Source organism: Malaclemys terrapin, chromosome 6 (assembly GCF_027887155.1).
Source record: "Malaclemys terrapin pileata isolate rMalTer1 chromosome 6, rMalTer1.hap1, whole genome shotgun sequence".
NCBI lineage: Eukaryota > Metazoa > Chordata > Testudines > Emydidae > Malaclemys > Malaclemys terrapin.
Genome location: NC_071510.1, coordinates 504,869 through 520,129, shown reverse-complemented (window position 1 = coordinate 520,129; position 15,261 = coordinate 504,869). Strand labels below are relative to the sequence as shown.

Below are 15,261 nucleotides of genomic sequence, written 5' to 3'. Positions count from 1 at the left end.
AAAGGTCTAGAAAACGACCTATGGGGGACGATTGAAAAAATTGGGTTTGCTTAGTCTGGAGAAGAGAAGACAGAGGGGACATGATGACAGTTTTCAAGTACATAAAAGGTTGTTACAAGGAGGAGGGAGAAAAATTGTTGTTCTTAACCTCTGATGATAGGACAAGAAGCATTGGGCTTAAATTTCAGGAAGCGCGGTTTAGGTTGGACATTAGGAAAAACTCCCTAACTGTCGGGGTGGTCAAGCACTGGAATAAATTGCCTAGGGAGGTTGTGGAATCTTCTTCATTGGAGATTTTTAAGAGTAGGTTAGACAAACACCTGTCAGGAATGGTCTAGATAATACTTAGTCCTGCCATGAGTGCAAGGGCCTGGACTAGATGACCTCTTGAGGTCCCTTCCAGTCCTATGAGTCTATGATTACAGAAATCGGGGAGATTCTCCTCCATCTGCTGACTTTCTGAGGTTTGCAGGGGAGATGGTGTACAAGATAACAGACCTAAAGGAGAATCACAATTCTCATTTTTAAAAAACTTGAGTTTCTAGCCCTCGTGCTTGCAGAAAAAGGATTGAAAAAGCTCTAATAATAATTAATGGAGATATCCCATCTCCTAGAACTGGAAGGGACCTTGAAAGGTCATCAAGTCCAGCCCCCTGCCTTCACTAGCAGGACCAAGTACTGATTTTGCCCCAGATCCCCAAGTGGCCCCCTCAAGGATTGAACTCACAACCCTGGGTTTAGCAGGCCAATGCTCAAACCACTGAGCTATCCCTCCCCCACCCATCGGTGCCAATTAGTTGATAAGGAATGAATAGTTTTATTTTCATCCAAATGATTTCAGGTACTTGTGCCAGACTCACACAGGACCTATACAGAAGATTTAATTTTCATGAGACTGACAGAACAAGGAGTAATAGTCTCAAATTGCAGTGGGGGAGGTTTAGGTTGGATATTAGGAAACACTTTCACTTGGAGGGTGGTGAAGCACTGGAATGGGTTACCTAGGGAGGTGATGGAATCTCCTTCCTTCAAGGTTTTTAAGGTCAGGCCTGACAAAGCCCTGGCTAGGATGATTTAGTTGGGGATTAGGTCCTGCTTTGAGCAGGGGGTTGGACTAGGTGACCTCCTGAGGTCCCTTCCAACCCTGATATTCTATGATAACGATCTGGATGATGGGATTAATTGCACCCTCAGCAAGTTTGCAGATGACACTAAGCTGGTGGGAGAGGTAGATACGCTGGAGGGTAGGGATAGGGTCCAGAGTGACCTAGACAAATAGGAGGATTGGGCCAAAAGAAATCTGATGAGGTTCAACAAAGACAAGTGTAGAGTCCTGCACTTAGGAAGGAAGAATCCCATGCACCACTACAGGCTGGAGGCCGACTGGCTAAGCAGCAGTTCTGGAGAAAAGGATCTGGGGATTACAGTGGATGAGAAGCCAGCAGTGTGCCCTCGTTGTCAAGAAGGCCAACGGCATTTTGGGCTGTATTAGTAGGAGCATTGCCAGCAGATTGAAGAAAGTGATTATTCCCCTCTATTCGGCACTGCTGAGGCTACACCTGGAGCATTGCGTCCAGTTTCGGTCCCTCCACTACAGAAGGGATGTGGACAAATTGGAGAGAGGAAACACTATTTCACTAGGAAGGTGGTGAAGCTCTGGAATGGGTTACCTAGGGAGGTGTGGAATCTCCATCCTTAGAGGTTTGAAAGGCCTGACTCAACAAAGCCTTGGTTGGGATGATTTAGTTGGCGTTGGTCCTGCTTTGAGCAGGGGATTGGACTAGATCACCTCCGAAGGTCTCTTCTAACCCTAATATTCTATGATTTTATTAATCAGATTTTATCTTCTAACCTCTAAGAAGTCTGAACACGCAAAGACAGATTTTTTTCAATGGTTTATAACTTGGCCAAATTTGAGCAGATTTTTATAGGAACAAAAAAAGGCACATCTTTGACACAAAGAGAAGCCTCTGCCAAATTTCAAGTTCCTCCTCCAGAGCATGAAGGTGTAGAACTTCTAAAGAAATAGTCTTTACTTATTTTAAATACTGACAAGACAATTTATTTTCCCCTAACATTCTTGGAAACAACTCAACTGTTTGGGCTGAAATTAAAAACAAAAAACAAAAATCACCAAAAAAACCCTCAAACTAACGAACCCCTGCCTCAGGCAGACACCCAGCATAGGAAATTTCAATTTTAATGGTTCAAGTTTGACAAAAAGTTATAAGCAGCTGAAAACAGGGTCTTATGTGATCTACCAGGCAACTTTAATAGATGGTGCTACTAGCCTTGCCTACAAAAGTGCTATAGCTGACATGGGAATCTCTGGGTGTGCTTTACAACAGCAGAGCCTGGTGAGCATATGTAGGCTATCTGTATTGCCCTTAAAGCAAGAGTCTGGATTAAATAGGACCCCGTTCTCTGAAGAGTGAAATTAACTGCTGTCAGTTTCTCTGCTCCTCCACATCCCCTGATACACACGACTTGCATACGGAATCTGAATGGATAACATTCTTGTGGGTTTTAGGTCTTTTGAAAAAAATATTTGTAGTGAATACAATTAAACTGTTGCACTGATATGCATTGTTAATGTTTATGCCTTAGCGGAAAGTAGCATACAACTCATTTTGCTTCAATGAAATGCTTAATTATAAATAACCATAATAATACATGGAGGATTATCAAAGTAATCAAAGCTATTCTGAGATTTAGCCCAACCACAATGATAGAACGAGGACATTCTCTGTATCATCATTTGATGACCTAGTTCAGCAATAAACATTACATAAAGAGAAATGATGGTGCAGCAGTTGTTTTAGCCAAGCTGGATTTTAGATAGTCAAAGAATAGCTGAAAACCAATGGGCAATGCTAATCCAGCAAAAACAGCAAAGAACCCTCCTCTGAATTCATCCAGATCTGGCCATGCAGTTGCTAGATTCAAGTGCACAAAAAACTAACCCCACTCCCACCCCCCAATAAAAGGACACTGTACTGTATTAAAAATATACCAGCTTTTAATAGTTAACTTTCCCTTTTAAAAAGGTTCATTTGAATTCTCAGCTTTCAGAGACAGTTTAAACCAAAATGCAAGCAGAAACACCACTAATCTCTAATGTTCTGACAGTTGCCCCAAAAGATGAACTAGCACGGTTTCCTATGAAGAGGGTTGTAAGTCAATCTTCATGCTAGTTTAGTGAAAGACTCTCAAAATTGTAGTGGATACATGTAAATTACATGTGGTGGTTTTGTAATAGCAGAATGAAATAACTCAAAAGGTTGACTTTTTCAGTTATATACTCAATTTAAAACGATTAAAAATCCATATTTCTATGCTGACACTGCAATGCCGAGGGAAACACTTCCATAGAATATCAGTATGGACTGACAGTATCATGGAGCATTTAGTAGTGTAATACTGTAATTTCTGCTTGACTGACACACTCCCATTTTTATTTGCAATCCTCCCAGACACACTTCTAGGTACTGAAGAGAAATTGATATGTTTATTGTGCAACTTTTGTTCATTCATGCGTTCTGCAAATACAGCTATCAGTCATACATTTACAATTCAATCTCTGTATGGGATGATATCTCTAAACACTAATTTATGGCCTGATATCCAGAGGTGCCAACTTCAACAGAAGATGTGGGTCCTCAATACCCTGAGGTCTTTAAACCACGATTTGAGAACTTCAATAACTCAGGCATAGGTTAGGGGTTTGTTACAGCAGTGGGTGGGTAGGTGAGATTCTGTGGCCTGCATTGTGCAGGGGGTCAGACTAGATGATCATAATGGTCCATTCGGACCTTAAAGTCTATGAAGACCTCTAAAAATCTGTTAAATTTTCACTAATTAAAAATATATACAGGTCCACAAATAAAGTTACCAACATTACTTGTCTTCATCTTAGTACTATATTTCCATGTTTGTCCCTAAGATACAAGCAAGCAATCTACTCTTTACTCCTGTGTGTATTAAAAAAAAAAAGCCACCTTCAGTAAGCATAATCATTTGAAGTCTAAATGTTTTCACAGCAGCATGCATGGATTAAAGCATAGCTACAGTTCAGGTCAGAAAAGACACCTGGCAAGGGGAAGAGGAGCACAGGACCACTCACTAAGTAACCTTGGGCAAGTCACAGACATTGTGCGTCAGTTTCCTCACTATAAAATGGGGGTAAATAATACCCCCTCTCCCATTTTTGCAGTGCACTGTGAGATCTACACGTGAAATCACTAAATATTATTCTGAAACAAATCTGTACCGTTTGCAATTCTGGCAATATCGGCTTACTTTTGAACAATTAAACTTTATTCTTCATAGTCCTTCCAGGCCAAAGTGAGTAGAGTCCTTTCTGGCTTACACATCAACAAAACTGTTAACTATGTTCCTACTGCAGAATCTTTTACATCCAATTATGCTTAATCAGAACCCGTCAAGCCAGGTTATCATTCCAGACTCTCTTCGCAAGGCTGGAAGATAGCAGGATGGAATCCTCTCTTGTAAACAGAGGAAAGTTTTAACTGCAAGTCACTGAGATCTTAAAGAACTGCATGTCATTTTCTTTTTACTGTCACTTTCAGTCTCTCACCAGCACTGAATGGAGATTTCTGCTCTATGCAATGCCCCTTTAGGAGACTGAAAGCAATCATCACATTCAACTCAAGCATGTGTGCTATCTGTAAAAGATATTTAAATTATATCCATGGATTTCTCTGCAATACCATTACAAATGCAAAGTGCTCCACTTAGGAAGGAAAAATCAGTTTCACACATACAGAATGGGAAGAGACTGTCTAGGAAGAAGTACAGCAGAAAGGGATCTAGGGATTATAGTGGACCACAAGCTAAACATGAGTCAACAGTATGATGCTGTTGCAAAAAAAAGCGCAAACATGATTCTGGGATGTATTAACAGGTGTGTTGTGAGCAAGACACAAGAAGTCATTCTTCTGCTCTACTCTGCTCTGGTTAGGCCTCAGCTGGAGTATTGTGTCCAGTTCTGGGCACCGCATTTCAAGAAAGATGTGGAGAAATTGGAGAGGATCCAGAGAAGAGCAACAAGAATGATTAAAGGTCTTGAGAACATGACCTATGAAGGAAGGCTGAAAGAACTGGGTTTGTTTACTTTGGAAAAGAGAAGACTCAGAGGGGACATGATAGCAGTTTTCGGGTATCTAAAAGGGTGTCATAAGGAGGAGGGAGAAAACTTGTTCACCTTAGCCTCTAAGGATAGAACAAGAAACAATGGGCTTAAACTGCAGCAAGGAAGATCTAGGTTGGACATTAGGAAAAAAGTTCCTAACTGTCAGGATGGTTAAACACTGGAATAAATTGCCTAGGGAGGTTGTGGAATCTCAATCTCTGGAGATATTTAAGAGTAGGTTAGACAATGTCTATCAGGGATGGTCTTAGACAGTATTTGGTCCTGCCATGCGGGCAGGGGACTGGACTCTATGACCTCTCGTGGTCCCTTCCAGTCCTAGAATCTATGAATCTATGAAATGCCATTTACAGCTGAAACAGGCTGTTTCTGATATTTACTTTTTTGCTTGTGGTAGGTGATTGAAAATCTTCGTAAGTATATCTTTTTAAACTAACATTTTTTGAATAATCTTTTCAGGAATTGAGTTGTGCCCAAGCTTTTGCTGTATCCTTTCATAATTTTAAAAGTGTCTGGGGGGTATTTGGCAATTTCAAGCAATACTGCCTCAAGCGATAATTCAGCTCTGTAACACAAAACATGGTATATTAAGATAGTGGCATAGTGAAACAGAGGAGTCGAAAGGTAAAGTGCTCTCATCACCCCACATGCCAGAAGAGTATTCTGGTATAATCCCACTTCTTGATAAGAATTGTTGCATTTACACTTTTTATTTTTAAGCAAAATAAAAGTTTTGAAAATGTGGACAGTTCAGACAATTCATCTGTTCACTGAATGTCCACAATTCAGGACTTTCAGCTTATCAAAATTGTTTTTTTGGCCAGCACATTTTATAACTATTAAACTATACACACTGACCTGTTAACCATTGTGACATGTCTCTGCATTACAGTCTCTTTGGATAGTCCACTTCCGGGTGCCGGGGACAAAGCATATTGAGCAGTTTCTATGATGGGTTTCACAATTCCATAAGAACTGCCTTTGCTTTTTGGCCAGGGGGGTGTAGGCCTTCTGATGCCTTCTGGTGTAGCCCTTAATCCTGGCTGTCTCAAAGTTGCTTTTGGCTTTCCTATAACATGGGCAGATATATAAAAACCAGGAAAGACTATTAGAATCTCAATTTGAAAGGTTCCATCACCTAAGCATATACTTTAACAATAGTAAAAATATATCCCTAGAGAAATTAAGCTTTCAAAGGGTTTATTAAAAAATAAGCATTGAATCTCATACCTAAAATGTTCATTCCTTTGAGCAATCAAGATCCAGCCAAAACACCATAACTGATATTCCTCATCCAAAAGCAGAGCAAGATTAGTTAGGTAGGTTTATAGTCCAGCCAATTCCAGGCTAAAATTTGTGTGAAAAAGTTCTCAAATGTCGGCTACTGTGTATCATTACAGCCAGCATGGCTGTGGATTCAATAATACTAGGTTTTAGCAAACCATTCTCTCAGATGATATGTAACTGCTGGCTTCAAGAAAATGGTCTTGAACCTGTGTCTCCTTGTTAAAAAGGGTTCTCTCCTCTAAGAAACATTTAACAACATTACATGCTACCCAGATAGCATGTAATTTTTGCTGAATGAAAGTTCTCATTTAACTCTATTTTGAGGCCATGTCAGCTTTTGGGGGGTAATATTCCCAAGACATTTCAAAGTCTCATTCTACTTCAAAACAGTCTAACTGTTTAAACAAGTATGGGAGAAATAGAGAGAGAGAGAGACCCACAACATAAAGTTAGAATCTCAAGAAAGTATATACCTTAAATCGATGTGCTTAAAGCCATTTGTACATTGTACGGGAGCAAAAAAGCTCAAACTATATAGACTACAACATTATAGTAAAATCAATATATAAAAAATAAGACCTTTATACAGTTAAGGCTTTGTGCACCAATTTAAATAACTGAAAGCAAACTTTTAATGCTGAAATACATTTAGACTTTAGCATTGCTAGCTGCAAAACTACAAAATCAATTATAATGATAAGCTACTATTTTGCTAGTAGTAGAACCAAAGAATATTTAAGCTGGCTTGCCGCACTACATTTTAAAATCATATCTTCATATTTATTTTTATTAAATTGCTGCTGTCATAAACATACAGCAACGGGTAGCATAAAATCCCTCCTTTACCTGTAAGGGGTTAAGAAGCTCAAATGACCTGGGTGGCACCTGAACAAAAGGACCAATAAGAAAAGAAGATACAGTAACTCCTCACTTAAAGTCATCCTGCTTAACGTAGTTTCATTGTTGCTGATCAATTAGGGAGCATACTCAATCAGCTGGCTTGCGACATTTTGGAGGCAGGAGGGAAGGGGAAAAGCGAGGACTTGGCGCGCAGGCTCCCCCTCCCTCTCCTGCCTCCCGAATGAGGCAAGCCAGCCAACTGCCCCAGCAGAAGGAGGGGGGAGGAGCAAGTACTTGGCACGCAGGCTCCCCCACCCTCCCAAACGCCGCAAGCCAGCTGATTGCCCCGGGCAGGAGAGAGGGGGAGGACTCTGCCATGTAGGAGAGGGAAGGGGGAGGTGTGCAATCATAGAAGGGAGGGGAGGGAGGGGGAGAAGCCAGGATGCAGCGAGTAAAGTAAAGGGGAAGGAGGGGGGAGGGAAGAGGCAGGTCAAGGGTGCGATCTTGGGGGAAGGAGTGGAGTGGGCGGGCTGAAGGTTGAACCCCCCCGCCTCTGGTGCTTGCAGAGTAGGGGAAGCTGCCCTGGAACCTAACCTCCCCCATTTACATTAATTCTTATGGGGAAATTGGATTTGCTTAACATCATTTCACTTAAAGTCGCATTTTTCAGGAACATAACGTTAAGTGAGGAGTTACTGTACTTTCAAATCCGGGGGTGGGGGGGGAAGGTTTTGTTTGGGCTCTCTTTGTGTGCTCTCTCGGGAGAGAGAGAGGGACCAGGCAGGAAAAAAAAAAAAAAAAACTTCTCCTAAAACCCTACCTGAAATAAGAATCCAAGATTACAAAAACCTGTAAGTAAAGCAAGGAAATGCATTAGATTATCTTTTGTTTTAGCTTGTGAATTTTCCCTATGCTAAGAGGGAGGTTTATTCCTGTTTTTGGAACTTTGAAGTTGAGCCTAGAGGGGAATCGAATCCTCTGTTTTAAATCTTTTTATTACCCTGTAAAATTACCTTAAATTCTGATTTTACAGAAGTGCTTCTTTTACCTTTTTCTTAATTATAAAGTTCTTCTTTTAAGAACCTTATTGGTTTTAGTGTCCTAGAGATAAAGGGTCTGGTCTGTACTTTTATTAAAGGCAATTGGTTAGTATATTATTCTCAAGCCTCCCCAGGAACGGTGGTGAAGGGACTTGGGGGAATATTTTGGGGAAACACGGACTCCAAGTGGCCCTTTAGATGTTTGTCTAAATCACTTGGTGGTGGCAACAATACCGTCCAAGGACAAAAAAAGGATTTGTGCTTTGGGGAAGTTTTAACCTAAGCTGGTAGAAATAAGCTTAGGGGGTCTTTCATGCAGGTCCCCACATCTGTACCCCAGAGTTCAGAGTGGGGAGGGAACCCTGACAGCTGCTATCAAAATTTAGATATAGTAAAATAACTATTCAAAATCCAATTACTGCATTCTCTCTCAGATCTCATCTTGATGAGAAGTTATACATACACCAAGTGCCGCCAGTCTACAGATCGTGAAAGCTGTAGACTGAATTCCTCTACAGCATGAGCCTATCGGATTTATGCAGCTGGAGAAAAGCAAATACTAGATTCACAAGCATAATTGTTGGTTGCTACCATAGATTTAATCTGCCTTGCTTTTATCAAATGAATCATTAACAGATGTCTCCCCCATACCTACCATCTTTATCCCACTCAAACACACTTTTGGGAAAGGTGAATACTAGTAATCTCGGAGATAGTAAAAAGTTAATTTGGTTCAGCTGATAGATACCAGTACACAAGTAAATTCAATTATTTAAGGTAGTGGATTTTACCCGAAAGATCATTTAATATCACCACAGCTTCCTTCCTGTAAAATGGCTTGTGTATTTCCATGTTACGAATCAAAAACTAAAAACATTTTCCCTGCTGGCAAAAGAATGACAAAGTTTTTTCCATGTGGAGCACCTCTAATCACTGGCACTCCTGCATCAATTTAAACATTTCTTCTTCCTTCTACAAGCCCCAGGGACAAAGTAAATCAACTACTAATTTAGGTTGTCTCCTACACTGGTAAAAAGTATCAAAGCAACATATTACAGGTAGGAAACAATCCTTTAATACTCCCTTTAGAAAGGTTGGAATTCACAAGTGTAAGGCTACCCAGAAAAGATGAGAAGAAAGCTACTAAATAATTATGTGCAAAGCCCGGCAATGTAGGTGAATAAAGTAACTCCTCACTTAACCGTGTAGTTATGTTCCTGAAAAATGCAAGTTTAAGTGAAACAATGTTAAACGAATCCAATTTCCCCGTAAGAGTTAATGTAAATGCAAGGGGTCAGGTTCCAAGGAAATTTGGGGGGGGGGGGGGGGGCAGACAAAGGCATTGTATACTGTACAGTACTGTAGTGGGGAGGTGCCCCTGGCTTACTCCTGGGGCTCAGGGTGCAGGGTCTGGAAGGAAGTTAGGGTACGGGAGGGCACTCAGGGTGGGAGTGTGGGAGGCAGCTCAGGGCTGGGGCAGGCAGGAGGTGCCACAGGTCCTGTTTGGTGCAGGGGGTGTGCAGGTGGCTCTGCGCAGCACAGCACCGTCCCCATGGCCACGATTCTGGGAGCTGCTGCCCACCCCCCCCCCCACGGCAGGCAGGGCCACCTGGAATGCAGGGGCTTTAGGGGCTGCAGGGCCCTGAGCTACGGGGGCCCCGGGGCCCTGGCTCTCTGCAGCTCTAAAGCCCCTTTCGGAATGCAGCCCTGCGAGCACAGGCTGGAGGACTCAGGAGGAGCAGCGGCAGCCGTGCAGCCAGCGGCTGGAGAGAAGTGGCGCTTTCCCCTTCAAAGCACCGCTTCTCTCTGGCCGGCTTGGGGGGGGAGGGGGAGGCGGGAGGCAGCTTCCACGCTCAGTCGCTCCCTCCCAGAAAGTCCTAAGCACTGCCAAACAGCTGTTTGGTGGCGGGAGGGGAGGGGGGAGAAAAGCGCTGGGAGGGAGGGAGGGGAAGGAGGCAGAGAAGAGGAACTTGTGCAATGCTCCCTTGTAAAGTCAGCCAAACTACGTTACAAGGGAGCATTGCATAACTTTAAATGAGTTTTTTTCCCTAATGGAGCAGCAACGTAACTTCGAAACAATGCCTCCAGGCCCTGCAGAGACTCCTTTAGGGTGCAGGTAGTCCAGCGTGGAGCATGTTGGGCAATGCCTTTCTCCACCACCTCCGAGGGCTCCGATATGACCGGCAGCTTTTTTCTCCACCCGAGGGGTCTTCCGTGAGACCTCTCTGAGCTGCTGGTCCTCTACCAGGACCTCCTTCAGACCTGGAAGCTCCTTTCGGTGACCAGGTCTGTTATGGCCACCGAGGGGGTGGACCTCTTCGTGGAGCCCCTGCTACACAATCCCAATTTACATGAGCAGGTGGCGGAGTCTCCCTCGGTGCGCCGGAGGTTGGTCCTGGTAGAAATCACCAGGGTTGGAGACCTCCTGGACTACAACAGGGGGGACTGGGTGGATCCCTGTGCGCTCTGTCAGCGCATGGGGCTCTCCACCCTTCTGATCCCCCTGCGCGTACTCCAGGAGGTGGGCATTGCCTTGTCGCCCCCTTCTCTCCTCTTAGTCTGATGTATACTCTCCTGATCTTTGCAGATCTAGATGATGCTCACAAAAGCATCAACACAAAAACATCTTGTCCCTTTTCATTTAAAAAACTGACCAGTTAACAACAAAGATACCCCAGAAGGAGAAAGGGGAAAAATAAAAAAAAAAAAAGCCACCCCAACAAGGGAATCACTGAGGACACTGGGCTGTGCTCCAAACTCACTGCACAGTCCCGTCAGTGGTGGAGAGAAACTGCAGAGTTGGGGCCACTCCCACCTTTATACCTTCGGAACCCTGCATGGTTGTGGGGAGCGAAGAAGAACGTGTGGCCAAATGGACGCGGCTCTAGAATGTTCTGATCTCACCAGACCATGGAGCGCCTATCCCGGAAGCAGGTGTGTGCTGAGGCCATCTCAAAGAACATCATTTATCTGGCAATTCTGCTTCTCTAGATCTATCATCTTGCAGGAGTGACAGATCCTTGGCATAAGGCTGGCAGAACTCCCCCCAACTCTGAAGGTGTTTTGCACACACAAGGCCTCTAACAGCTGCTGCATGACACCTTCTGAACATCCCAGTCAGTTTCTTCAATTGACTAGAAGGAAAGCTCCCAAAAATAAACAACTCAAGTTCATCAATGCTAGACCAAAAGTTGTGCTTCAGATACAAGAAAAACCTCGAAAAAGGTAGTCCCAAACGGTTGGAATACGTACAGGCAAGAAAGCATCCTGCAAGGTGGTAGCTTCAGAGAAGCAGAGTTACAAGGCAAACAATTTTCCTGTCTCTAAAGACACCTCTATACAGGATTTGCACTCTTGGAGAATACAAAGCTTGAGGGATGTACCGAGAGAAAAGTGAAAAAAGCGGCTATCCTTTTCTTGGCACCTAAACTCAGACTACAAGGTCAGAGGGGACTACCTTGATCATCTAGCCTGACTTCCTGCACATTACAGGCCATTGTACTTCACCCACCCACTCCTCTAACAGACCCATGACCTCTGGCTAAGTTACTGTCTCAATGACTTCAAGACTTCAAGTTCCCAGGAATCCACCACTTACTCTCGTTCAAATCAGCAAGTGACCTGCACCCCATGCTGCAGAGGAGAAAAAAAAAAAAAAAAAACCCAGGGTCTCGGTCCATCTGACCTGGGGGGAAATTCCTTCTTGTCCCCATATCAGATCATTTAGAGCTTGTACATATCAGTTAGACCCACTAGCCAGACATCTGGGAAAGAATTCACCATAGTAAGTCAGACCCCTCTGACACACCCCGACACCCCCTTATACACCACTGTCAGATAATTAGGATATGTTTTGCACAAAGTACACCTCATGAGGTATCATTCTAAAAGTCTTGATCTGCTAGATATTAATATCTTATTGGATTGTATGTGCTATCATTGTATGTGAAGTTTGGCTACATGTGTTACTGAAATATTGTGAGGTTGAAAACACCCACAAGCAGCCTTTCAGGTACCACAGTAAAAAGGCCAAACAATGTTAATGGCTTATTGAGGAAATGCACACAAGCACAAGGATTACCCCAGGAACCGTGTAAAATAGAAACCTCTCAGAGGTAGCACTACATAAAGGGAACTGTTTGATCCAGGTCACAGCAAAAGAGCTTTCCAGCAAGTGAGAAGAAGATATAAAAGGGGGAAAATTACATGATGGTACCTCACCCTCCTTACGACACCACACCTGGAAACACTTAAGGAACAAAGAATGGACTGGGGGAAGTGATGGTCCTAGGCTAAAGGGATTTCTAGCCTGTGTATGAAAACCTGGGAAACCCAAGATGCAAAAAAAAAAAAAAAAAAAAAATGCAGCTTGTGCCTTAAGAATCTGCCAACCTGTTTATCACTCAGTGAGAATTTGCTAATTCATATCTAATCTATCTAGTATATTAAGCTTAGTCTGAATTTTGTTTATTTACTAGGTAATCTGCTTTGATCTGTTTGCTATCACTTAAAATCTATCATTTTGTAGTTAATAAACTTATTTTAAATTTTAATCCAAACCAGTGTGCATTTGACTAACGTGTCTGGGGAAAATCTCAGCTTGGTTACCACAATGCGGGAGACGCGGACCAGGTATTAAACCCATATACTGGTCAGATTTGACCAGGGAAGGACGGTACTGCTCTGGGATCCTAGGCTGGTGGTTAGAGAGCCTGCATGTAACTGTACCTGGGTGCGTCCCTACCTGTGTGAATGCTGGTGAAAGTGCAAGCTTCTAGGGCTTTGCAGCTTGTCACAGCAGCACAGTGTGAGAGGGAGCCCAAGCTGGTGGGTCAGAGGGCTCAATGGTACCCCAGTTCCAGGTGGCACCCCTGCAGGGAACCCATCACACCCTCCTCATATAGTGTCCCATCTCGAGCCTTTGGAGAGATTTGCTACTAGCAGTAGCAAATGGGCCACGTGCCATTGTAGGCACTCATCATACCGTCCCCCTCCATAAACTTTTCAAGCGGAGTCTTGAAACTAGTCAGGTTTTTTGTTCTCACTGCTCCCCCTGGGCAACTGTTCCAGAACATCACTCTCTGATGGTTAGAAACCTTTGTCTAATTTTAAGCCTAAACATCTTTATGGCCAGTTTATATCCATATGTTCTTGTGCCAACACTGGCATTTAACTCCTCTCCCTCCTTCCCACTGCCTTCTGCACTTGTGTAAAGGCTCTGCCTCATCTGAGGAGCTGGAGCTTGGTAGCACCAGCTTTGAGCACAGAGACTGTGACTACATTAAGAAACCAATGCTTGGTGGAATCCATAGCTTTACTAGTACAGGCCATTCTGGTGGTGAAACCTGCCTGGGATTGGGGGCGGGGGATGGAGAATGGGCGCTGCACCAATACAGAAAACATTGGCACCAAGTTCTAGTATTCAACTGTCCGGCCAACTCTGACTTGAGCTTTAAGCCAATCTCATGCTGAATTTACAGGTTTCTGTGGAATGCTTCAAATAAAGTTTTTGTTTCTTCACTGCTTGGTGTTGCATCTGCGAGCTCACCTGGCACCTCTAGATGTTGGTCTCCTCTGAATCAGACAATGCACCTAATGTGGTTTTCAAGTCTTCAGTGCTGTTCCACCTCATGGACAAGATTTGAATCTGCTGAGCAGACTTCCTTTCCCCTAAAATGTCATACCCAAATTAAAAAGAAAATGGGTACCATGTGTGCTGTAGGAGTCACCAGACCAATATAAACAGAACTAGCATTGAGCTTAGCAACACCGAAATGCCTACCAAACTTTGGCCCTGATGGAGGTTGTTTAAAGAAAAAAAAAAAAAAAAAAAAGGACGACGACGACGACGACAGGCCTGAGAACTGAAGCAGTGTCAAACAGCTAGAGGAAAAAGCCTCAAATTTCAACAGCCATAATGGAACTTACTGGAAGGTAGGATATAGCAATAAGGAGGTAAAACAGCTGAAGCAATGGCCAAAGAAAGAGCAGTCTCCAGCTAGTTGCTTGTCATGACTGGTCAAGAAACAGCTAAAAGTAACAATGACACAATTTTTCTACTTGGTCAGGTGAGGCTAGTAGGAAGCCTGATTCAGAGTCTTAACTTTTTACTGCCATCGTGAAGGACCAAAAACCTTTAGGAGGTAGGAAAGTTTTTACAGTAAGAAGCAAAATTCCTGCAGAGATGGTGTCTTCAGAGAATCTCATGTTACAAACTAACATGACACTGGATCACTCATGTAGCTTCTCATTTTTTGAGAGTGTCTTGCAGCTTCCCTTCCCTTCCTATTTACAGGTATCTGCTTCTTTGTCTTCCTGTTTTTCTTTAGTAGAATGAAACTAGCAAAAATCATGTTAATTTCACTGTTTGTGATGCTTTTGAGGTAGGAGTGTTTGGGAAGAATAATAGGCAGGGTAAAAGTTTCTACATTAATGCTACACTGAGGTTGGACAATACGCTTGAATGACCACTTTAGTCTACTCCCATAAAAATGCATAACAGTCCCCTGAAAGAGGAAGTGCAGTTTATTCCTAGCAATTCTATGATGTTTTTCATAAATATTTGGGTTGAAAGGAACCTCAGAAGGTCATCTAGTCCAACCCCCTGCTCAAAGCAGGACCAATCCCCAAATGGCCCCCTCAAGGATTGAACTCACAACCCTGGGTTTAGCAGGCCAATGCTCAAACTACTGAGCTATCCCCACCTCCCACCCCTCCCCGAATGTTCACGGTAGTCTTAGTACCTCATGCATTTATTAAATTAAGCCTCAAAACTTTTGAGCTAAAAATGTAGTACCCCCTTTGTACAGATGGGAAACGGAGGCAGAGAGGGATTACATGACTTTGCAAAAGTCATATACAAAGTGTACAGTAGATGGAACTCAATCTTCTCCCAGTTCTCTACCTTAACCACAAGAGGATTCC

At 43.1% G+C, this 15,261-nt stretch overlaps 1 protein-coding gene across 3 annotated transcripts in view; it reads right to left on the bottom strand.

Annotated features, from left to right (window-relative positions):
• TDRD7 (tudor domain containing 7) overlaps window positions 1-15,261 on the bottom strand; it is a 125,285-nt gene that overhangs the window by 86,795 nt on the left and 23,229 nt on the right. For all 3 annotated transcript variants that reach the window (XM_054032097.1, XM_054032096.1, XM_054032095.1), the window contains exon 4: window positions 6,029-6,239. In XM_054032097.1, the coding sequence (XP_053888072.1) occupies window positions 6,029-6,239 (211 nt within the window). The remainder of the gene's footprint in view (window positions 1-6,028; window positions 6,240-15,261) is intronic.